General features: G+C 36.2%; 1 protein-coding gene across 1 annotated transcript in view; it reads left to right on the forward strand.

Moving 5' to 3' along the window:
• LOC127961347 (elongation factor-like GTPase 1) overlaps positions 1-26,506 on the forward strand; it is an 88,537-nt gene that overhangs the window by 22,597 nt on the left and 39,434 nt on the right. Inside the window, exons 13-15 of the mRNA XM_052560424.1 lie at positions 2,393-2,547; positions 6,915-7,081; positions 8,118-8,253. Of these exons, the coding sequence (XP_052416384.1) occupies positions 2,393-2,547; positions 6,915-7,081; positions 8,118-8,253 (458 nt within the window). The remainder of the gene's footprint in view (positions 1-2,392; positions 2,548-6,914; positions 7,082-8,117; positions 8,254-26,506) is intronic.

Genomic DNA, 26,506 nt, shown 5'->3' on the forward strand with positions numbered 1-26,506 from the left:
CTCTGTCGTTTTTTCCTTCCTTTTGAGTGTATTAAAAAACAATCCCTCTTGTGGTTTTTTAAAGACTTCGCTGTAAGGTTGTGTACCCATTACTTCATGACCACAGTGGCCGAGCTTGTAAACGAGCTTCATGCTGATTCCATTATTGCCAATAAGCGACACATTCAGACCTTTGAAAAGGAAAACATGACGACTCGGAGAAGGACTGTAATGAATCACTTCACACACGCAACATGATTGAAATCCTACTGGAGCGGAAGTTGAGAAAAAATTGGAAAGTGGGTAAAAACCTACTGAGTGGATGACCTGATTAAAACAGTTTATTTGTGGTTGATTTCACAATTGTAGTTGCTATTGCACTGTTATTTAACAAGAAAAAAAAGAATAGCTTTTAAAGTAGAGGACTTGAGGTTTTCCACTGGACTGTGTCCTGTTTTAATGTAATTTATGCATCCCAAATGTGTGATTAATATTTCAGCATGGCAGTGTTCTCTCAAATCATATTAACTAGCTTTGTTTATGACTCTGAAGTTACAGCCTGCACTTTCCATGAATAGGGTACACTTTGTTCCATTACTTATTTAGCATTAGAGACACAAAGGTCAACATTTACACCCTGATACCCAAGGTTTTTATTTATGTATTTATCATAAAAAATATTTTTACATTTATGGGAAAAATATGTTTAAGTTTGGTCCTACACTAGCTTATCTCTACTGACTGACCACTGCAACCTTTTATTTTATTTTATTTTATTTATTTATTATATTTTTTTTAAAATTATGTTTTATTTTAAATTACATTTAATTCAATGTAATTACATTTAATTGCATTTAATTTTTACAAATTCATAAGAATCTTAAGTCTCTTGAGTCAGCTGTAATACAATCATCGCTTCGGTCAATACTGAGCTGAAACTTTTGTTACCAATTACAGCTTGTTTGGCAAGTATTTTGCAGAGTCATAAAAGTAAACTCGATGAACTCCACAATCATTTTGCTGGCGATGTCTTCCAACCAATTACTGCAAGTATGCCATTTAACTACATAGGATCTATATTTAGATGTAAAGCAAAGGAGGTCACAGTAGTTGGCTGTTGTGTTCCTCTCGCAGCATCCCTCTTTATGATTTGTTTATAGTCTTTAAGCAGCATTCGTCTGTCATCTCCTCAGATGGAGTCATCATTCTGCTTTAGATGAGTCCTTAATATATGTGGCAGTGGTTTGGAAGTAAACATGGTTTAAATCTTCTATTGGATCTACTGCTTAGCAGCATAAAAGCACATTATTCATGTTTTATGTGGGCTAATTTCAAGCTATGGCAACTCTTTGGTATATTTTAGGTGTATTAAGAACTGTGCCAGTTTTCCTTCTGCCCAGTTTGACTTTGAGCAATTAGAGATTTATATCTCAAACAATTGTAATGGTTTGGTGTTCTATTAAAGCTTGTCTATAGCTCCTTTTGTTCTTGTAATGGCATGTCTGCTTCTTTTTGAAATAGAAATTCTTGAATCAATTCACTTATCTCTGCTGTTGAAATTGGATGTCTGTGATAATGGCTTGAGCAAAAAGTGCTCGTCTTGGATTTTGGGGGTTTTGTGTTCCGTTAAGACACTGTAGTTGGTCAGAAATAACTTTTTCCATGAACCATGAATGATTTAATTCAGTTGATTATAAAATGTGCACTAAATAGAGGCTAAAACATGGACTACATCCATGTTCAACATTATATTTGGCATTCAAATAATAATATGCTGTAAAATGACAAAATTGTACAACAGTTTGTTACCAAGGTTGAGCTCATGATTTTAAATTGAATCGGACAGGAAGTTGGATTATAATTTGATTATAAAATGTAAAAGAAATGAAATTGGCAAATTTACAATTATGAGAATATAATAATAATATATATTTTTTATTTGTATTATTTTTCTCATAATTGTAATTTTGTCAATTGAATTTCATTTACATTTTATAATCAAATTGCAATTTATTATTAATAGTAAATTAATATAAATTATGAATAATAATATTTTATTTGATCAATTATGGTTATTTACTCATTTGCTATCTGGGGCTAATTATTGCAATTATATATATAAACATTGCTTCGGTAAAAAATTGCAATTTGCAAACTTTTTCAAACGTTTTTTTTATAAATAATAATTGTTTTAACCAGCTATTAAGTACTCCTTACTTTTAGCTGAGCACATCACACAACTATATATGAGAGGTTGACCAATGAATCACCAAACAGGTGACTCGGTTAGCCTGTATTGAAGTGCAGAGAGAACACTTTAGCCCACAGTAGAATCACCCACTGTCCAGTTGTAATCTTGCCAGGTGTGGTTCATAACTGTGCATTATGGTTTGTGTTGTTTTTGTACCTCCAGGCCATTGACTCAGGAGGAGATCGCCCAGAGAAGGGAACAGGCCAGGCAACGACACGCAGAGAGACAAGCTGCTAGTCAGAGTGCAGAAAACCCTGGGTCCGCTGATACTGGAGGGGTTTCAACCCCAGCAGCCCTGGCCAGCGGTGATGTCTCAGGCAAGAGTTTAACCCCCTTTTAATGCTGCATGTGTTACAGCGAACGATTAAAAGAGCTGTATTTGAGCTTGCATATCACAGGCTATATTTCCTAAGGCGAATTCTGTACCATTCAGGGCTGTACAATTGACATTAATTCACATCAAATGTTTTCTCAGCAGTAGAGTTACACTTAGTGGACACAGAACTTAAGTGCAATCACAAAAGTGCATTATTTGCGTGTGCTTTAAAGCCTTGTCGATTAAACATTTAATTCACATGCTGTTCTGAGTGTGTACACATTAGGTGCGTGCGCTTTCAAAGTGCCTGATTACTAGATTTAAGTTTAAGACTAACTCAACTTATAAGTTGTCTTTCATGTCTGATTGATTTCACATCTAATACTCTCAAAAGCACACAATGTTTGCATAAAAACACAATTAGTTGTGTCTAAAATGAAATTAAACAGCTGAGAGAGAAACGGATGTGTGCAGCTCTTAAAGGGACAGTAACTACTAAACATGCTGCAGCCTGTCATTAAAGGTATAGTTCACCCCAAAATTACATTTCTGTCATTATAGAGCTGGAGAGGCTTCCTAACCTAGTTAGGAGTGACAAGATGGCAGCAAAGAGGGGGGAAGCAAACACTTTCCAATGAAGATATGACATATTGGAGTTATTTGATGATATGGAGTAGGGCTGCACGATATTGGGAAAAAATGACATTGCGATATTTTATTTTTCTGCGATTATATTTTGCGATATTTTTTCTTACAAACAAATGGGTTGAGCACACTTACATTCTCATTTTAAATGATTTAAACATCGACACCATCATGTCAATTGATTAATATGCGCGAGGGAGAGAGCAAGATAGCGGTCGTGTTGTTTGAAAATGGCTCGCTCTCTCTCGGTCTCTCTCTCTCTCTCTCAATTCAATTCAGATTGCTTTATTGGCATGACATACAAAGGTACATATTGCCAAAGCATTGTACATATCAGAAAAGAAACAAACAAAACAAAAATACATATATATATATATATATATATTCATAAGAGGAAAAAAAAGAAAAAAAATATACATGCAAAATAAATCCATATACATTTCTATAAACATTGATGGTACTTCTAATGTACTCTCTCTCTGTCTCTCTCGCGTGCGCTCTCTCTCTAGCAGCCCAGCGGCGCGTCAGGCACGGTTCTGGTGTGTAAAGACACAGAAAACGCGAGGCAGCCACCACGCTTCTGGGACGCTTCAGACACGCGACGCACAAGCCACGCAGCCAGTGTGTGTCACCGGCCTCTGTCTCTCTCGCGCGCACTCTCTCTCAGTATCTCTCGCGCGCTCATAATGTTGCTAGATGGCAGGGCTCAACTATAAGTACTGCCCGATTGCCTGGGGCCAGCGATGGATTTGTCGCTTGCCCTATTGGGCCACTGCAGCATCGTTATGGCATTTTATCATTTGCATGTGTTTTTAAGGATTGTTAATTAAAAAATTCAAGCCATTAAAAAGCATTTGGCCGTGAAAGATGACTCCTTTCAGTACTTGCACGCTGTGATCTGTGTGAACAGCACGCGCACAGACAGCTGCGTCACTGACATGCACAAGCCGCCTGAACAGTCAGATACATACAAAAGTATGTCAAAATACCCGTCCAGGCAAGTAACTTTGTATCTTTAACAATGATTAATCTATGTTGCATTTATACACTGGAGTACAGTTGCACCAATCTACTGGACATTTTTTTTGTTTTATTTCAGACTATCTTCTGTTCCGTGCTTGCATACATACTTCACTGCAGTCAATTTCCCAATGGCCATTTGTGTTTAAATATTACATTATTAATATAATTATTCTGTAAACAGCTGTTAAGAGAGGCCAGAGATGGTGAAGACAGACACAAAGAGGAGAAAATACTGTAGCAGGCAGAGCAAGAACACTGTTCAGGATGCGCAAAATATTGGAAGAAAATTAAAACATTGATTTTTATATGAATGTGTTTCTGAGGGAAACTTTTCAATTTCTGTACCTGCACATCTACAAACCAAAAACCTATGATAACAATGATAAAAGCAACTATTTTATTTTTTGTGGCAGGGCCAGTGAAAATGTTGGAAGGGCAAGTAAAAATTTGAACCACTGGGCCGACCGGCCAGTAGAAAAGATCCTTAGCGTTGATCCCTGGATGATCTCAGGATATAGAGTTCACTGATCTATATTCATATTTATATAGATCAGTGAACTCATCTTTATGACGCCATGGGAGAGTCTCGGAATGTAGATAAGGTTTGTCCAAGAAATTGATTTTGTTGCTAGGCTTCTGAAAAAGTCTCTAAAGAGTTACGAAGTCAGTAAATCTAGTGAAAAAAAAAAAAAAAACTAAGTATGCACATTGTCTACAACATAAGTTTTTAATTGGATTGTTCCTCTGGTTTATACATGTGTTCATAATTCCTTTGTATGACAGCATGCCAAAATTATGACCGCACAATTTGGCATGTTTCATTGCATTGTTTATTTAATTTCGGTCCTCACAGACAATCAATCATACAAGTCATTATCATTATCACAGATAAAACAACGACTATAAAAAACTGAAATATGCTTACAAAATCTTGCACTTTTTTTATTTATTTATTTTTAAATTAAGGGAAAAGATGTCAAATTTCCTACACCGGACATCACTTTTGGCCTATGGCAGTTTATTGACTTTCCACCTGACCGCCAAACTGCAAAAACAAGCCACTTTTATGAGGATTGTGGGCTTTCCTGGAGCTGTTGGAGTCATGTTCACATCATTGCTTCAGCTGTAAACAACGAGACATACCAACAGAAAACGAAACATCAGTAATAATGTGATAATTTTGCAAAGCGTTAAGAAACACTTAAATATAAAAATATTTGTGTCTTAATTAAATTATTTGACTGTAGTTACATTAAATGTTAAGTGTTGTGCTGCTGTGTCTTTAGATGAGCAGGCTCACTATTGGCTGATTCAGACGTCAAGGTCAGTCATTGTGGGTTGGCATCATTGTGCTCCTTAGTTCACAACACTTAAGTGTCACCTTAGTCAGCACTTAAGAATCAGTCTTAGACTTTACTGAAAGTTGATTTTAGCTTCTTTATAAAAGTCTACTTCTCTGAAGAATTGTTTGACACTTAAGTCATAGCTTAAGACTATTCTTAAGAGCATTTCTGAGAAGTTTTATATATACAGGCCCTGGTTTAAACAACTGGAGTAAATGATGGTATAAAAATAAAACATTATGGGCCCTATCATACACCCGGTGCAATGCGACGCAAGGCGCAGCGCAGGTGTGTTTGCTAGTTTCAGTCTGGCGCCGTTCGCATTTTCCCATCCAGAGTGTAGACGGTAATGTTTTCTCTTGGTTCTCGGTTCTAAATAAATGCGATTTATAGTCCAGTGCGACTTATATATGTTTTTTTCCTCGTCATGACGTATTTTTGGACTTATGCGACTTATACTTAGGTGCGACTTATAGTCTGAAAAATACGGTGTGTGTATATATATATATATATATAAAATGCCTACATGTCATAATGGATAGTCATCACATGTATCAGAATTAGGCTATCTATCTGCTCGCACACGAGCAGCTCTGTTTCATCTCGGAGACGCGTTCCGTCTTTGCGCCGTGTAAATAGCAAATCCGACATGGCACGAGCGCAACTGGCTCTTAAAGGGAATGAAAGATGAGACTCTGATTGATTTATTGCATGTTATGCCCAAAAAACACCCATTACTCATTAAGAGAATAGGGACAACCTGTTTAGACCATGCGCCCGGGCGCACCAACCGTTTTTCTGGCGTTAAAATAGCAAAAGTGGATTTGGACACGCCCTGAGTGCACCTGCGTTTACACTTTGCGTTTAGATCGTTAAAATATGGCCCTATATCAGAATTGACAAACAGATGACAGAATTTTCATTTTTGGGTAAACTATTCCTTTAATATTAATATTACTGCTAAATACTGTACCTGAAAAATACCAATTTGGCCTGCCATTCTTTTTTATTGTATACAGTATTTTGTTATCTTGATAGGTTTTATTTTAGTATTATTATTGTTTTTTACAATAGGCAAATTAAATTGGCTGTACTGTTAAGACAACTTGCAAAATAGTAAAACCAACATGATAAAATGTGATATTGCTGAATGAAATAGTGCTATAATATTTTTGCCATTTCGCCCAACCCTAACTTGTGCTACAAAACTTTCAACCTCTGTAGCACCCGTGCTATGTGCAAAAAAAGTTAACGTACAGCCCTGCCATTAATCTATCATGTTATGCCCATATCACACTTTGATTGTACCTGGAGACCTCTTTATTTGATCTGTCTGTACATCCACTTTGTCCAGCAGATGCTCTGTGTGCGCAGACAGAGGCTCTTTCGGTCAAAACTGCAGTCGAGGAGAACGACAAAGAGCATTTTGTGGCCTTCGCACGAGTCTACAGCGGTGTCATCAGAAAAGGACAAAAGGTGTTTGTGCTTGGACCCAAATACAACCCGTCGCTGGCGCTCAGAGCGGTGAGCAGTCCTCTGTCTGTCTTTATAACCGCTGACAGCTTCCTTATCCAAGAACTAATGCAATTCATAACATAATCATCCCACAATTAATAATCCTTAACCCTGCTGAACTAGAACTCGGGTACATTTCCAATTAATGTCCACATGTTTGAAGCTGTCTGGAGTTAATTATTACATTATTACCCAGAAATTATTAAAAGACTCCACAATTGAGACATTCATTGAAGTCAGAGTCAGAGTTGAATTTGCATAAAACTCCACCATCATTGACCATTAAGAACGTTTCTCAATTAATAGAGGAAGCGTCCACTTAAACGAAGATGATTCAGTGCTGAATGGTAATGATTGTGACAAATATTGGGGTTAAAAAAAAAAGCTTGTGTTGCTAATTTATTTAATTTAATTTCTATAAAGAAATAGTTGCTCTTTTGAGTTTTATATAGTCACACACAATATCTCAATAATAAGAATGTTACATCTTATGTACAGTTTTTTTTTTGCTGTATGTATATAAAAATATATATTTTTTAATATTCAGTAATTTTTTTTCATTATTTTTTTCTTCAATAATAATGTTGCAATTTTATATGTATATAGTCACACACACACACACACACACTGTATCTCAGTAATAAGAATTTTATTAAATCTTATTTACAATGTTTACAATGGCTATATTAGTAGTAGTTTATTGGGATGCATATGATTCTTTAAATTGTGTATTATAAAAATGATTTAATTGATTTTTATGTGTAAACAAATATTTACTGTGTATATATAATATACAGAATGTAATATAATCTCCGAATGATAATAATGTCCTGTTTACAATTTACAATTGCATCAATATTATTATTCTTAATATTATTATTCAAATTAGCATTGTATGTCTTTATATTTATGAATAATTTACTTTTTTTTAAAATAATAAACATATTCCTTTAAGTATTTATAGAAAATAATCCTTGTAATAATGTTGTCTGGTAATGTGAGGCCTAATGCTGATGTGAAACTTGATGTTGATCGTCTTCTTCAGCTGCCTGAGGGTTGTTCAGCTGCTGATGTTTTACCCAGCGTCCCTCACATGGCCCTCTGTACCGTGGACCGCCTCTACCTGCTGATGGGCCGCGAGCTGGAGGAGCTGGAGGAAGTTCCCTCAGGAAATGTTCTCGGTGGGTCATCTGCTTTCTTTGGGTTATAATACAGTATAGTAGAATGACATTTACCTGGGATCACACTTCTCAAAGACAAAACTCTGGTAATATTCTTGCTTTATTTTTGGCTTTACAGTGCACAGTTTGGCAGAAGCACAGTTATAGCAACCCCATGAAATTCTATTGCATGTGAGCGCTCATAATAAAATATTTTCCACATCACAGCTTATTCTGTCCAAGAACTGGCCACTTAGAAAGGGAAATACCTTTGTAAATGGAACAACTACAGTTTGGTTGTTTTTTTGGTGCTTTTTAGAGGTGGGTACATATGGAATTGACCATGCTGCAATAATAAACTAGCGCTGAAATTCTTAAATATTGGGAGAGAAAGGACCAAAAAACAGGAAATTTTCTTGGTTAAAAATCGCAGATTATTTTTATTTTCTGGGTCAAATGTCCTTGTTTTTCATGGTACATAATTTCTGGTTTATGTGTATGGATAGGATTAGAACTTTTTTAGTTGTTGTTCCAGGACCAATGTTACGTTGTTTTAAGGCCCGTTCAGACCAAAGACCTCCAAAGACTTTGTAAATGCTATGAAAGTTGTGTAAAGCTAGACAATAATATTGAAGCTTGGGATTTTGTTATTTTGACAGGGTCAGGCTGTAAAGAGTATTCTTTAGTTAAATGTCTTGTTCAAGGGTGCAATGAGTGTGTGCAGTTGTTTTTTCTTTTTTTCTGCACGATTGTACAGCAACCTTCTTGTGAATACCCTTATCAAGATACATAAAATACATAAAATTACATAAAATACAGTTTCTGGGGAAGTTGTGGCCTAGTGGTTAGAGAGTTTGACTCCTAACCCTAGGGTTGTGGGTTCAAATCTCGGGCCGGCAAAACCACAACTTAGGTGCCCTTGAGCAAGGCATTTAACCCCCTAACTGCTCCCCGGGCGCCACAGCATAAATGGCTGCCCACTGCTCCGGGTGTGTGTTCACAGTGTGTGTGTGTGTGTGTTCACTGCTCTGTGTGTGTGCACTATGGATGGGTTAAATGCAGAGCATGAATTCTGAGTATGGGTCACCATACTTGGCTGAATGTCACGTCACTTTTTTCACACTTAAAAACATATGGTAATATTTTATACATTGTATAAAATAAAATTATATACACAGTTTAGTTTTCATACATTGTGTACTAAATTTTGTTATATTTTAAATAACGTAGTTGAAAAATGTCCATGCAATGCTATATAAAAGGACATATAATATGCTCTACAATGATGTGAAACATTTTGTGTCTGTGTGACCTCAGAAAGGTCTGTTATTCTCCTTTCAGCAAGCTCTCTGGCTTTATTTCTGGGTTGCGTCAGTAAACATTCCTAAACAACAGAGTCAGGCTGCAGCGTGAGATGGATTGGCTTTATTATCTGTTGTGGTCTTCACCTCAGTGGTAAAGAGGTGCTCTGGCTCCTCATCTAACAGTGGAAGGGCTGTGTGATTTTCATCCAAGACTCTCATAGATCTGAGTCAGTGTCCAGATAGAGGCAGGAGCAATTAAATCTAATTTATGATTCCCAGCGTTCCTAGAGTCATAGACGTGTGTGTGTGTGTGTGGGTAATGCGCTGATGAGACTCATTTCCATTTCTCATTTCCATTCCTCATTCCAAACCTCAGTCACCTCTTGAATGCACATTCAGCTCTCCTTTTTTGCTTTTGTACTCTAATGTGAAATTTGACTATGGTGAAAGTATCAGATATCAAAATATGTAGATATTTTTGTTTTTGGGCCTGAACAGCGCAGTGCTACTAATTATATATAAAGTAGTTTAAAGATAATAAAATCTTATTTATAATTATATTTTTCAGCCATAATTAAAATGTATTTCATTCTAAAATGTATATTTTATGTATTCCAGAATGCATAGACAAACAGATACTTTCTGTTGGCGTGTTTTGTTCTAGTTTTGGAAATTCATGGTTGGTTTTACAAGAATTAGCTTTATAAGCATATTTGCTAGAACAAATTGTGCTTGTAAAGTGGTGACCACTGTATTGAGCTTTATTGGTAGTCACAAATTATTCATGTTTGGAGTTTCAGGTTTTATTGACATGAAAGCATATAATTAATCTATTAAATGCTATAGGTTACAGTTTCAGTTTTGATTTATAACCTCTTATTCAATACCATTTTAAAAGTTGCACGACAGAGGCTTGAAATTGCTTGGGTCTCTCTGCAGTACAATTGATCGACTGCCCAGTCCTTGTTTATTTTATGAGATTTTAATAAATTATGAAGGAGGGGCGCATTAATGTGTCGACATGTTCGTCTAATGCTAGCTCAAGAGTGGAGCGCAGGCACTTGTCAATAAGACGCTACGCCGTTGAGTGAACATTATCGAGCTCTATTTCATAATTCACTTTGAGCATCAGGCCCCCAAACAGCCCTAACCAGATCTGAATTGTCTTAGCGAGCACTCACACGGCACACGAATCAATGGTAATGTGCGCTTTCATAGAGATGCAGGTCAGAGATCGTCGGCTCTGTGTAGGCCATCGTTTCTTAGTTGTTTTTTTGTAAACGCCACGCTCATCGACTGCAGCTTTGAGGGGATGTTGATTGTAGATTAGCCTGACTTCCTGCTTGATTGGGCTGGTTTTTGCAGCGAGGTGTGGAGGAGTTCAAATGCCAGAAAGCCTTTAGATGTGGATGAAAGATTTGTCTTTAAACCACATAACAGGTTAAAAGTGGTGTTTGACCTGGTGTTCAGCTGACTGGACCCTCATAAAGACAAAACTCAAACCAGACGCACTGCCAAAAACAGGCCACGTCACATGATTTAGCGCTGTCATACCGTCCTGAAACCAAGCCCAGGAAAAAAGCGGATGAAAAATAGAGCAAGAATAAGGAGAAAAGAGGACTGAAGGCTGTTGTACGGCTTACTGAAGCTTCCTTCCATCTGCTGAAACTCCACGGAAACAGGAAATGAGGAATTTATGTGACTGTCCCTCTTTCTTCACCAAGGTTATAGAAAATTGGCTTCCTTAAATTTTAAGTTTGAATTTGAACTGAATTTCCACAGGATTGTAATGAAAGGATGAGGAATGTACTGAACTTCATCTTGTAGAAATGTCACAGTCCTAAACATACAGCATGGATTTGCATCAGTCATAAGTAACAATTTGAGAAAAAAATATTTAACTGTTTAGGTGTCATCATTTACTCGCCTCATGTTGTTCCAAATCTATGTCATGATTTATTTATTTTAACACAAATTATTCTGAAAAATGTGGGTTACCAAACAGTTGACAGTACCGTCAGCATTCTTCAAAATATCTTCTTTTGTGTTCAACTACAGAAAAAAAAAGTTCATATTTTAATATTATTTATTTATTTGGGAACAACTTGAGGTTTTAATCTCTCTCTACTTCACTTACTGGAACTTTAGTGCAGTATTAGTTTTAAAGGCTAAATGACGTTCGTTTTATTTCAACATTTTGTCTTTTCTTAAATGGTATCATATAGAGGCTGACCGATATATCGGTTTTGCTGATTAATCGGCACCGATAGTTGATTGCTGGAACTATCGGTTATCGGCAAAATCCATGGCGATAGTTTTCTGGGTTGCGTCCGTTGCTGGAGCGCCTGAGAAGGATTGCAGATTTCAATGCAGCCGACAGAAATTCTGCCACGCCATTCACATAGTTTTCCATTAAATTACATTATATTTGTCGTTGTTAATCATTGATGATGAAACGTTAATCGTTGTTAATGTACATAATGAATTGTGTATTGTGCATTTTCATCAAAAGTTTGTCTTTCTGTGTTTCTAATAAAGTCTGTATGCTTCATTTATAGAGCTATAATATAGATAGCACTTTCTCTTTCTGTTTGCTCCATTTTATAAACACTCTTCTATGCCTCATTGTTCATTCTTAAAGACTGTGTCCATTTAGGGATTAAACATTTTTTATAAAAATTGTTTTAGACCGCTGCTCGTGTTGAACGCAACACGTCCGGAGTGTGTGTGATACCGGTGACTTCTCCTAGACTCAGCGCTGTGCTTTTATTTTGATTAGGTAATCATCAAGTGTTCAAGAATAAAAGCAGTTAAAGTGTGAGAGTATATGTAAGTATGTGTATATATTTAAAGATGTGCATCTTTAAGCATGACTTTCAAATAAGTTAAATCCATTTGTAACCTTAAGATTATTGAAAGCTGTGTAAGTATTGTTCCTTGTTGGAGTGTGTTAATTTGAACATTTATTATTAGGGCCCAAGCACTGCAGTGCGAGGACCCTATTGGAATTACTATTACTAGTAGTAGTATGGTTCAGTATTGTTTTTTTAATAAAGCACTATTTTAGTTTTTGCCAAAATCCACTATCGGTTGACCTCAGTATCATATATGTCATTATAATTTTAACTTCTAGTAGATGTGTGTTACCTGTGTCTTAGAGGAGACCGATGTCTACGTTTGTGTTTGCACATCATGCTGCTTTTTTAAAGAACATCCTGTCGTCTCTCTCATCAGGAATATCAGCACAATTATTGGCATTTATAGGAAGTGACATTGTTCGTCCCTGTGGCTTTTCTCCTAACTCACACATGCAGCAGAGCTTGTCTAGTGAGCCATCATTTCCCACTTCAGAGCCACCCGCCTGCCTTTGTTCCTTCTCAAACAGGAAATCCAATTATTAAATCCTCATAAAATATGCAAAATGTGTCTCCCCCCCACCCACTAGCACACAAACCTGCCTTAAACGACTTCACTGTTATTAATGATCAAGTGTAGTAACCTAAAGAGCAGAATTGAATTTCTGTAATGGAGATGAAGTCATTAATTATGGAGAGATCTCACTCTCGCTGACTCCCACATTTATTTTTGTTTTCTTGAGAAGCTCTTTGTGATATTTTATATTTGAATGGGATTCTAAAGATGCCTGTGGTTGTTTTATCATTTATCATTTCATGCCATTCCTTTGTGAGAAAAGTTTGATTTGGCACGACATGTTTGGCTGAGATTTTTTATTTTATTTTTTTTGGTTTTGGTTTTCTTTCCTTTTATTACTTCTTTGTGGTTTAATATTTCCTGGATTCCAGATGATTTTATATATATATATATATATATATATATATATATATATATATATATATATAAAATGCCTACATGTCATAATGGATAGTCATCACATGTATCAGAATTAGGCTATCTATTTGCTCGCAAACGAGCAGCTCTGTTTCATCTCGGAGACGCGTTCCATCTTTGCACCATGTAAATAGCAAATCCGTCATGGCACGAGCGCAACTGGCTCTTAAAGGGAATGGAAGATGAGACATTAAGAGAATAGGGACAACCTGTTTAGACCATGCGACCGGGCTCACCAACCGTTTTATATATATAATTTTTCTTTTTGGGGTAGCTGATATGTAGTGTCACATACTGAACTCAATTTAAAACAATTTTAAGCCTCATTTTATTAATTATTGTACAATTATTTGTAATCATTATTTTATTTGATATTTTTTATTTTAATTTATTTTCCATGAAGAATGAACAAGTAAAGGAAACACACTCAATGAGCTCATCTGTAATAACTATTTTTAAATGGGTTTTTTGGTCTCTAAAATCTGTTTGGATGAGCCATGTTTAAAACTATATATGTGCTATAGATACACTAATCAAAGATTTATCTTAGCTTAAATTGCTTTTTAAATTTCTGAGAAAATATGAGGGGATCTTCTGGCCTCTAGATTTGGATTGGGTCCTTCTTTCAGTGCAGTTCTTGTTTTGGCTGTGTTACTATCCACTAACTGAATATTGTATTTCTGGCCACTTAAAATGTAGTAGCACACACATGATTTGAGGATTCAAAGTTTGGTTTAAGTACCTTGATTAGATTTTTGGGGTTTGCAAATTACAAATTGCAAAAAAAAAAAAAATCTGATCCTGTGATGATCAGAAAAAAATTTAGTGTTCACCCCCAAAAAATAATTAGCAAAAATAAAAAATCTCACTCAACATGTAGATGAGTTTGTTTTTTAATAAAAAAAAAGAAAAGATTTTAATAAATGTAGCATTACATCACTTGCTCAACAATGGATCCTCTGCAGCGAATGGGTGCTGTCAGATTGAGAGACCAAATAGCTGATAAAAACATTACAATAATCCACACCAGTCCAATCCATTCTCGATTCAGTAGAGATGACTTTTTCATTGGAGAAACAATATTGGGGATTATGGACTTGTGTTAGCCGAAAGCAACAGTTTTAGGTTAAAATACCCTAATGATGGATTTGTTTGCTACAAACAAGCTTTTCACTTCACAAGATGTTACTAACTGCTGGACTGGAGATATGTTGATTACTTGTGGATTATGGGAATGTTTTTATCAGCTGTTTGGTCTGGAACTATCTGACGGCACCCATTCACTGCAGAGAATACATTGGTGAGCAAGTGAAGCAATGACAAATTTCTCCAAATCTGATCTGCTGAAAAACTCATCCACAAAGAAAAAAGTGCTGAGGGAGCTCAATGCATAACATCATTACCTCAAGATCTGGCAACCACAACCCAAAAAAACACACACCCATGGTCCACTGCACTTCACCCACCACAGAGATGACTCTTAGAGCTGAAGAAGCGATACACATGTGAGATCAGAAGAATAAGCAGATGTTTATTACAGGCCTGTGGTACGGGAATGATAGTCTGTTTGATGTGTGTGCAGCGAGAGCGCATGGGTTTTAGGCCGCAATGTGAACCAACCGCCTCACGCTCTGGTTTAAAGTCACGTCAGCTTGCTGCACAGCAGATGAGATGAGTAATGCTGATTCATGGTGGCGAGCTTTGTGAAAACGTTTGTTTTACGCTACAGCGCGTGTGTGCGCATGTTTACTCGTGTCTGGACGGCAGAGCTCTGAGTAAGTGGGATTGTGGCTTGATTTCCCCCTCGGTTATATACAAACTGCAATCAGGACGACCACAGATGTGGCGTGTCATCGAGTGTTTCAGTGACTGGGCAGATGTAGGACGTTTGCTTCGTTGATTGTGAAGTATGCTGGTGGGGATGGGGCCAAAAATATAAATAAATGTATCTAGACTTATGTTTTGGTAGCATTGTTTTATGTCTTTTGGGTAATTATTATACTTAAAAAAACTAATAATAATAATTAAAAAGAAACTAGAATATACTGTATGTGACCAATTAGATCACAAAACTAGTTTTTACACAAATATTATGGATTTAACAACAACAGTAGTAATATTTATATTTCATTGTATAATATATATTTAATAGTATGCTTAGTTTTAATATATATAATAAAAATATATTTAAAAAAAATACAATTTGTTAATTATAATGAATATAATTATATAAAATATATAACCGTATGTAATATGAAAAGGGATGTGCAAATAAAACTACATTTGAATTAAAAAAAAAATTTTTATATTCCATATAATATAGTATATATAGTATTTTATTATTAATATTATTGCTGCTGTTGTTGTTATAATGATTTTCATTTTTTTTTTTTGTAATATAAAGTTGAAATATCAAAAAAATGCTTATTCGTTTATAATCTGTATCAGTATTGCTCATAAGAAGGCAATGTCCGTCAGTTCCACCATTATTTTTTTGAGATGATTGATGTTTTTGTTGTTGATCTTCCGTACAGTCTATTAAAAGCCTGTGCATTGTTCTCTCTCTTTTTAAATAGTCTAGCAGTCTGTTTACAACAGTCTTGTTTTCAAGATGCTGCGTTGACATACAAATAGTAAAAGTCTCCTTTTACTCACATCTGAAACATATGCATGTTCCTTTTTAAGAAAAATAATTACACAAGACAAGACTGGTCCATTAGTTGTTTAGATAATCGGTTCTTTTTTCGAAGATGTGGCTTTGCACATTCCGACTGAGGAGAGTGTGTGTGAATTTGTTGTGTGTGTGTGTGTGAGAGAGAAAGATTCACTGACTCATCACTCTGGTGTCCAATCAAGCATGACACACTTTTCCTCTCATTCTCTTGTAAACCCTCATGGACTCACGCAGCTGTGAGACACCCTCACCTAAACATCCCCTCCGTGCTCTCCTCCAACTGATTGACCATTTTTCACTTCTTTGTTTTTCATGTCCTCACCCACACACTCTAGTTTTCCCCTCCTTCTCTCCAGCGTGACCTAGATTTTTAACTTGGCGAGGTCTCGCCAGGTTGTTGTTACCATCAACTGATCTGTATTTGAAAATTAGCTTTTGGTGGGTGGAAAAAAAAAAGTTGGACATTTTTCCAGCTTTGCAGCTGCCTGTGAATTTGACGGATGGAATGTGTGTATTCGGGCCACCGTCACCCTTGTTTTTCTGTTCTCAGCTCAAAATGCCTCTTTTCTGGAAATTTGTCCTCCTCGAAGCCATGGAGAAAACATTGTGATCTTCACCCAGCAATTATGATTGAAAGTATTGCAGATCCAGGTGAACACTGTCCACACTTCACTCTTAAAAGTAAAGGTTCTTTATTAGCATTGGTGCTTCAGTGAAGGACCATCAAACCAAAAGGTTCTTTCTAGTGGAAGAGGGGTTCTTTGGGTTTTTAAAACTTCCTGTACATAAAAAGGGTTGTTTTTGGGAACTGTTTACCGTTTATTTAAATGGTTCTTCTATTGCTTCACTGTGAAACCCCACTCACGGAATCTTCACTCTTAAAAATAAAGGTTCTTTACTGCCATCAATGATTCCATGAAGAACCTTTAACATTCATAGAACCTATTCATTCCACAAAAGGCTATTTGTAGAGGAAAAAGTTTCTTTAGATAAGATAAAAGAAATGTTCTTTGAGGAACCTAAAATGGTTCTTCTGTGGCATCGCTGCAAAAACCTCCTTATTTACCAGAGTGTAAGAGCATAATGTGTACTTGGATGAAGCTCCGTTCTGATGGGAAAATCAGAAAAGAAAACACAATTTAAATATATGTGTGTTCCTGTAGTATCCACCAAAATGAAATCTGTGTCCTAAAACAGAATCTTTTGAGAAGCACTGTCCTCGATCATGTCGACTAGAGGTGCTTCTTTGTTCTTCTCTGTTCCTTCTGTAGCTTCTCAGCTCTCTGTTCGTTCCAGTAGATGGCGATAAAGAGTAGATGGTCTGACCCTCATATCCTGTCAGATAACGGGAACAAGACCTCTGAAAACAGCTCCTGAAGTTCGGCTTCCACTGCAGACACAATGACCCGGCAATCTCTCGTCTGAAATTAAAGTTTAATAAATGGAATGACAATGATCTTAATGGTTGAATCTCATGGAACCTGTCAAGAACATAACTAGGGTCAGGATTTCACTTCAGGATTAATATATATATATATATATATATATATATATATATATATATATATATATATATATATATATATATATATATATATATAATCATAAATGAAAATATGTATATATTTGCAAAGTATCTTAAGCACACTTTATTTTCACACTTTATTGTGTTCTTTATTTTCAAAATGATTTTGCAGTGAACACTTTCCAAAAAAATAAAAGCATAAACAAAATCAATTTGAGTGAATTTGACCCAGACATGTTCTTAACATGTTATGTGAGATTCGGTTTATAATAGATCTACAAGAGGAATCCCACCAAAGCCTCTTGAAAACCCTGATGCGTGTTATATAAAGGGAAAGTGTTGCATCCGTTCCACACCGCTCACCTGAGATACATGAGAATGTCTGGAGTCTTGTCTGTGTTGTGGTCCAGTATGTTTTTATGAGGACGTTGTGAGGATAGAGAGCGAGTGACACAGAGAGAAGGTTCTGGAAGCTGCACATGCCTCACAGATGTGAATGCCATTAACTGGGCTGAATTGCTGAGTGCGGTGATTTCAGTCTTCACTTCACCACATGTCTTACAATACTGGGCCTTGACCAGTTCTCACACACACAGAGGCATCAAATGTTCCACTGGCTGCACAAACACATGTATCTGATTGTTGAGAACACACATTTGGCCCTGAAACCTGTTTGAAGAGCTATTTACAATCTAATGACTCGGCCAAACCCGAAGATGTATATGTTAACATAAATTAAAAGAATAGTTCACCAAAATGCAGATGAATTTGTGTCTTCATGGGAACAGATTTTGAAAATGTATCATTTCATCGCTTGCTCACGAATGGACCCTCGGCAGTGAATGGGTGCCGTCAGAATGAGAGTTTAAACATCTGATAAAAACGCCACAATAATCCACAGGTAACTCCAGTCCATCAATCAACATCCTGGGAAGAGAAAAACTGGATGTTTGTTAAATGCAAATTCACCTTTAAGACATTTTTATGTAGCTTCAGACTGTCGCTTTCGGCTAAAATTATCCAAAATCCATAATATTTCTTTCTCAGGTGAAAACATCTTGTCTCAATCAGGAGAGAAATATGCAAAGATCAAGCACAAATTAGAAGCAGAACAGTTTTAAACAAAACATATGTTGGGTTTTGGTGTGGAGACAACAGAAGATGGACTTTTTCACTGGAGGAAGTGTTATTATGGAACAGAAATAACGGCTTTAAAACGCATTAATACTATAATGTATAGGTTTCTTAAAAACATGCAGATTTTCGCTTCACATGATGTTAACTGATGGACTGGTGTGGATTACTTGTGGATTATTGTGATGTTTTTATCAGCTGTTTGGACTCTCATTTTGACGGCACCCATTCACTGCAGAGGATCGACTGGTGACCAAGTAATATAATGCTACATTTCTCCAAATCTGTACCGATGAAGAAACAAACTCATCTGCATATATATATATATATATATATATATATATATATATATATATATATATATATATATATATATATATATATATATTTGTTAAATAAATATTTCACTTTATGTGTTTTAAACTTTAAGCAGGGTTCTTCTCACAGTCAATGAAAACCTGGAAATATCAGCCAATGTCAAATGGAAATCATCTGTATGATCATTCTTTTTAATCTCTCTCCAGGAATCATGAACGACTGGAAAAGTCATAAAAATGCATTGGTCAAAAGGTGTTGGCACCCTGTTTAAGGTCTGTTTCCCCTGATTCTTTTCCCCATTGGATCTTTTAAGAGCTCTCTTTCTGCCAATGAAAGGAGACATATGACTTAATATCCGTACAAATCACTGGGAAAAACAGGAAACAACACATGCTCAGACACGCACATGCACTTCTTGTGGTTGTGACATCTACGCTCTCTTTCTATTGTCTGTGTTTGTTTGCGCTGCTGGGTTTGACAAGCGCATTGTGTTAAGTGATTTATTGGATTAAGTTGTATCTTGCTGATCTTACTGTTAATAATCACTGCAGGCTTCATGTTAATGATGTTCATAATTACATGCATACTGTACATTACAAACATTTAATTATTACTACTGAGGGTTTTGTGTCAGTGAACTTTTTGTGCTTCATTAGAGGCTGACTTTTATTGTAACTAGGCCCAGGGGGAATCTGCAGATTTTTGAAGAATATTTATATATATTTTGCAGGTTTCTAGAGGGGTAATAATAGATTAACACATGATAAATAATAACTAATGCCAAATTTTAAGAGACATGTTGAAATTAGCATCTGTAATTGTTTTGCATGGCAGAAAAATGTGTTTGTTTCCCACTACACTAATTAATTCTCACTATGTATTTATTTAAATATACCCACTTGCTCATTATGCAAATTGTTAATCAACTTCTATTATTAATAATAATAATACTTCTATTAATTTATCAGCTTACCATGTCATTATTTGCATTATTAATTGATTATTAAGTCTGATTCAACAGATTGACAGTTGATACAGTGTAAAATAAAATTCATAGAACATTATCAGTGATGCTGACAGTCCCTATAATTTATCTGACTTTATAGTTCACTATATAATATTCGACCGGGTTTAATTGACCAAACTATAAAAATATAAAAATATAAAAATTGGTCTTGACCAGACATAGGATTTTGATTGGTTCCAGATCACTGCATTTTTTTTTTTTTTTGTGGTGTAGTTAATATGTTAACAAACTTGACTGGCCTCATATGTTGTGCTGCTTGCCAGAGCAACGTTTTCGAAATGCATCAAGGCAATTTGACTATTTTTCTTCTGTTGTGGAGCAAGCAAGAGATCTTAGTGCCAAGAGGCTTCTGGGAAACTCAGACCTTCTATTTATAACCCGAACCCCAAACAATTTGGAGTCATCAAATCGTTCATCAAGAAAGATGTCCTCGCTCTATTTCCCACTAACGCTGGGGAAAACAGCTTTCATTTGCTGGTCATGCGGTTGTGAAATTCAGAGGTCGTTTGCTGTTCAGTTCATCCATGTTGAAATGAGTATGTAGCTGTTAATTAGTCAGTCCACACCAGATTTTTATTACCTGCGTCTGTGTTTGTCTCTGTTCCACTCTAGAGATCATTCAGCCTCTAAATGATTTTCCAGGGTGATGTTGCGAACATCCAGCGCAAAACTGGTGACCATAGAGATGGTTGCCAACATAGTTTTGCTTCTTAAGAGGACAAAAATACACAGATCAGATCTATTTAGTGTTTCAGTATTTATGCAAACACCTACAAACATTAGTCAAGCAGAATACTGCAAACCTCGCTTTTAAAGGGATAGTTCACCAAAAAAAATAAAAAATCTGTTGTTTCAAACCTGTATGAGATTGATTCTTCTGTTGAACACAAAATAAGATATTTTGGAGAATGTTGACGCCCAAACAGCAATTGACTTCAATAGTATGAAGAAAAAAAAACACTATGGAAGTCAATGGCTACCGGTTTGGAACAAGAGGACGCTGAGTAAATATGACATAATTTTCATATTTATGACATAATAAGTTAGCTATAGATGGATGGTAGGTCAGTCGGTCGGTCAGATATTTGCCTTGTAAAAATGATGGGTAATTGGTAGGATTGCAGGATGTTTCCTTATGGTGTTATTGTTAGTTCTAACGTTATGCACTCAATGAAATGCTCAGTCTGTAATGGCTACTTGTCCTCTGTGCTTAGTTTCCAGCGGTTCATGTTCGCGTGACCGTCCACAGTTGCCTGGTGCTCTTCTGAGTTCTCTTTGTCTGGCTGACTGAGCATCGATAGACTAATTGCAGGTTATCCTTCTGTCTCTGGCTGGAGGCATCAATAACAAACTCTTTTATAGCAGTTAATTGGCTTATTAGCAACTCGCTAAGTGCTGCATCGTCAATCAAAACCAGACGGCAATGTCTGAAAGAACGTACACAAGTCAACATTTTGCAGAGTGTAACATCAACAACTGTGAAGAATACTTGTGAATGAATTCGCTCTTGCCATACGTTTTGGATGTGCACTGAAATTATGAAGGAAATAACTTCACACTGGCAAAATTATAGTAATCTACATTGTTTGAAGTCTCAATTTGTCAGTAATGGCTGCTTTGTTGTGAGAGTCTGAGGGAAGCTAAATTTAGCTCTTTTGTTCAGCGTCCATGCAGAAGTAAGACAGGATCATGGCTCAGGAACATGGCGAGGTGGCTAATAAGTGGCGCGATCTCTCTGGGTTTCCCATAATAGCTGGAGGTTTTAATAGGCGGGAGTGCAGCTGCAAGCGTGCGGCTCTGTTTGCTCGAGCATGGCGAGAATGGCTTTTTCGGAGCTGAGCCAGCTTGCAGGGGGCAGTGTGGACCCCGCTCATTCAGATGCCAGGGCCTGCTTGAGGAACCTGACTGTTACTGGCTTTCAGTTCTACACTCGTTCACTAATTCTCTTTCCTCTCTCTCTTTCACATAGACCGTTGTGTAAGCTGTTTTTTTTACCACCTGAGGTCAAATACTGTATTTGTATTTTGTATATATATATATCTGTATTTTCTTTCTTTCTTTCTTTCTTTCTTTCTTTCTCCAACCCAACATTTCTGTTTCCTTCCATCCTTCTTTTTGTTTTTGTTCCTTTCTTCCATCATCCATCTGTCTATACTTCCTTTTTCCCATCCATCATCCATCCATCCTTCATCAATCTGTCCATTCTTACTTTTTATTTCCTTCCTTCTATTCATCCATTATTTTTCTTCCTTTTTTATTATTTGCTTTCTTCATTCAACATTCAATACATCTCATCTTTCTTTCTTTCTTTCTTTCTTCCCCATCCATCCATCCATCCATCTATCATTCTTCCATCCTTTTTTATTCCCTTTTCCATAATTTCCTTCCTTCAGTCATTCCTCTCACGTCCTTATCTTTCTTCCATCATCGTTCTTTCTTTCTTTCTTTACTCATCCATCCATCCATCATTCATCCATCCTTTCTTTTTCTTCCCTTTTTCATAACTTCCTTCCTTCAGTCATTCCTCTCAAGTCCTTATCTTTCATCCATCCATCCATCCTTCTTTCTTTCTTTCCATCCATCCATCCATCCATCCATCCTTTCCATCCTTCCTTTCTTCCTTCATCTCTGTTCTTTCCCTCTCATTTCCTCCCACACTTCTGTACTTGAGGCTCTATCATTAGACTTGCCCGAATCTCAAATATGAGCGTTGATTGTATATTTATAAATCCAGACAGCAGTAGGAATCAGAACATCGTGTGTGTGTGTGTGTTTTTTTTTTGTCCAATCATTTTTTGCGTCTGGTTTTGATGAGGGTTTCATTAGGGCCCATCATGTCCACTGTTTACTGGTAGAATGTTATAACCACATCTTGTTTTCAGATCGTGACAGCATTCAGAAGTATTTAAACAAAAGCAGCTCCATCCAAGCATCAAGTCTCATCCTGTCCATGCAATCATGTGTTTGTGACCATGGTTACATTTAAACAGAAGCAGTGTTGATGTTTCTGCTTTAAAACTTTAAGCTTCTCAGAATTTAATAAACTAATCTAATAGGAAGTATCTGTGCTAAAAAGGGTTATATTCAAGCTCTTAAGGGGTTTCACAGAAACTTTTATTTGAGGGGACTGCATTTAAGAATTTACTCAGGTGATAGCAGTAATGTAACCTTTTAGTAATGTCTTAACTTTTAGAATACACTAAAGTTAAGATTTCCAAGGTAAGACTTTTTAAATGGTAATTCTTTAAAGTTTCTTATTCTAAACAAGACTATTTATTTGACCAAAAATATTGTAAAAAAAAAAAAAAAACGTTATATTGTGAAATATTATATATATATATATATATATATATATATATATACTTTCTATTGTATTATATTTTAAAATGTAATATATTTCTGTGATGCAAAGCTGCATTTTTGGCATCACTACTTAAATCTTCAGTGTCTCAGAAATCACTTTTATATGTTGATTTGGGGTTGTGAATCATTTTCTTAAATTTTTTTTCTTTGTTTCTTCTTTATTTTTTTATACAAATTTCAAAAGAGCAGCAGTTATTTTCATTAAAAAAAATGCTATAACATTATAAATGTATTTACTGTCACTTTTGATCAAATTAATGCTTCCTAGTTGAAAATATACATTTCCTTCCAATTAAAAATATTATTTTTTAGTTTAATCCGATGTAGTCAGAGCAGTATTTTCATACTTTAAAGGCAGAATTGATCCAGCATTTATTCAGAACTCATCTGAGGGTAACAGTGAAGTTTGAATCATGCATGTGTCCATCAGCTTGTTTAGAATTAGTGCATTTATATAATCTTTCATCAAAATGTTCCCTCATCTAAGTTTCGTTTTACAATAACTAATAATTTATAGTTAATCCCACAATAACCCCAAACCCCTCTCCTCTTCCATCACATCATCCCGGGAGCGTCATTCCATCCGTCTTTTCGGTATAAAAAAACAAGGGTTAGCAGAAATCTGAGTCTTCAAAGACAGGCTGTGGAGACAACCAGCTCAGCACAGCACAGTCACGGTCGCCCCCCGCTGCTTTGTGGATTTACCCATCTTTCTGCGATTGTTCACAAATCTTCCCCCTCTTAATCTGCTGCTGTCGTTTCAAACCGTCTGCCCCTGTGAAATCAGGACGCTTCCACGAGTTCATGTTTCCACGGGTCTTTGATAGACACAGATGGTGTATTTAAAGCAGCACAGAGTGAGATTAAGATTTTATTAGCAGCGTGGAGTTTCAGCCGTGGTTGTTAAATGGTAACCCCATAGACACTTGTAGTGGGATTTGGGTAATAAATGATCTTAGATGTCTGTGAGACAGGGAGAAATAGATTTTAAGTTTTTTTGAGGGGGGGGGTTGATGTTGGTACGTTTGGGACACAAAAGCCATGAACTTTGCATGTTGTTTGCTCTGGTTACATTTAAATAGATTACTTCAAGAGAACAAAATGGTGTTCTAGATCCTTGGATACATTGCTGTTTTCTAAAACTAGGTTATTTCAGCCTCAAAATTTTCAAAAGATGACTGGTTTATAATTATGAGCACTTGTGAGGAAGCCTTAGACATGTGGAAGCAGTTGAGAAAAACAAACAACACTGGGAGATCTGAATGTGTGTTGAGGTTGGCAGTGCCAGGGTGAGCTCTGTTTATTTAGTGCCCACCAGTTGCCATTTCTACAGGTCAGTAGGGCTCTGATTTCAGTCAGCTGCCCTCTTTTTCATTTCCCAGTACCAGATTACAAACCCTCACTAATATTAACATAACATTTTATTTTTGTAATTATTTTGTTGTATCAAATAAATATGTTTCAGACTTCCAAGCTGTTTTATGTTTTTGAAAGAAGTCTTGTAAGGTCACCAAGGTTTCACACACACACACACACACACACACACACACACGTTTGTTTCTGTGAATTGTGGGGAATTTCCATAGACTTTTATTCTGACCAAATTATATTTTCTATCCCCTAACCCTAAACCTACCCCTTACAGAAACCCCGTTTGGATTGTTACACTTCAGATAAGCGTCATTTACTCAAAAATTCTAGTAAAAAAAAAAGTCAGGTTTTACCATCCTTTACCATTGTTTTTGCTTCTTAATTTGCTTCCAATTATGCTCTTTAACAAAGTCTGGATTTTGTTCTGGGGTTGTACTAGAACATGGTCTTATGCTTGGTGGTTCGAAAAATGCATTAATTTTCATATCATTCAACCTGTTCAACACAACATCAATAACACTGTAAAATACAATGACAAACTTGTTTACACAACACTTAACAAAAATGAGTAAGATGATTCATTGCATAGACCACATGTTGTATTATACTGACTAATAAATTACAGAACGTTTAGCAAGCACAGGAATCAAAAAATAATAAAAGAGAGCTTCCATAAAATAACGTGAGATAAACAGCAAAGATAACAAGATTTTTTAAATAAAAAAAAAAGGAAAAACTAAACTTGCTGACGATGACAGTGCTTGCATGTTTTTTTGTCCACAATAATGCCAAAATGTTTACCTTCTCTGGTTTAAGAACCCATCACACAGCTTCATTCATCAGGCTGTCAGGAAGCTGAACTCCCTCCCGAACTTGCCCCCTCCCCTCTTTTGCTTCAGGCACCACTGAACTCTGAACCCCCTCCCCTCTTTTGCACCCCCACCTCCCCACTAACAAACTGTGACCTGCACCAGACACTTTGTGCATCATTGGTCTGCTCACTACCCCCATTCTACTACCTCTTCAGTCAGTTTAAAGAACTGCTCTCTGAGCTTTTTGTCACTTTAATCAGACTGAATAAACTTCTCTGAACTACAATAATTTTATCTATACTGTTTGTTTACTTTACTGGTTTGCATTCTATTTGCCATGTGTGTTTTGCTGTATGGGTACCATTTGCTGTACCAAAAAAATAACAGCATTAAGGGACCAGTGGATGGAGTTTATTTTTACAGAGCATCAACGGAGTTGTGCAAGTTTTTGTGTTTGTTCCCTGCATTTCGAAGATGCTTGTTTTACAAAAAAGGCCCAGTTTGACACCGGATTTGCACATCGTTTATTTCTTAAGGATAATGCAGTCCCAACAAAAAAGGGTCTTGATCGTGTGTTGGAACCGCATGCGGTGAGTAAAACTGCTTCAAATATCTCTGTGTTGTTAACTTAGCTATCGGCGCGTAAGCACATCAAGTAAACAACATGCGATGTTGTCATCAAACTGCACTTTACACATGTACAGCTTAAAAAAAAAAAAAAGACGACAAAGTGGAACTTAGTCATTTTCCAAAACCGCTAAGCAAATATATACAGTTTCAGTACATACCACATAGAGACGTTGTTGCTGATGCTGCTCTTGTTAAATTTCAGTCTCTGGATCTGATTCTGGATCATAAATATACGGCTGAATCTGACTGTTAGCCATGGTTTTTTCC

Source organism: Carassius gibelio, chromosome B7, assembly GCF_023724105.1.
Source record: "Carassius gibelio isolate Cgi1373 ecotype wild population from Czech Republic chromosome B7, carGib1.2-hapl.c, whole genome shotgun sequence".
NCBI lineage: Eukaryota > Metazoa > Chordata > Actinopteri > Cypriniformes > Cyprinidae > Carassius > Carassius gibelio.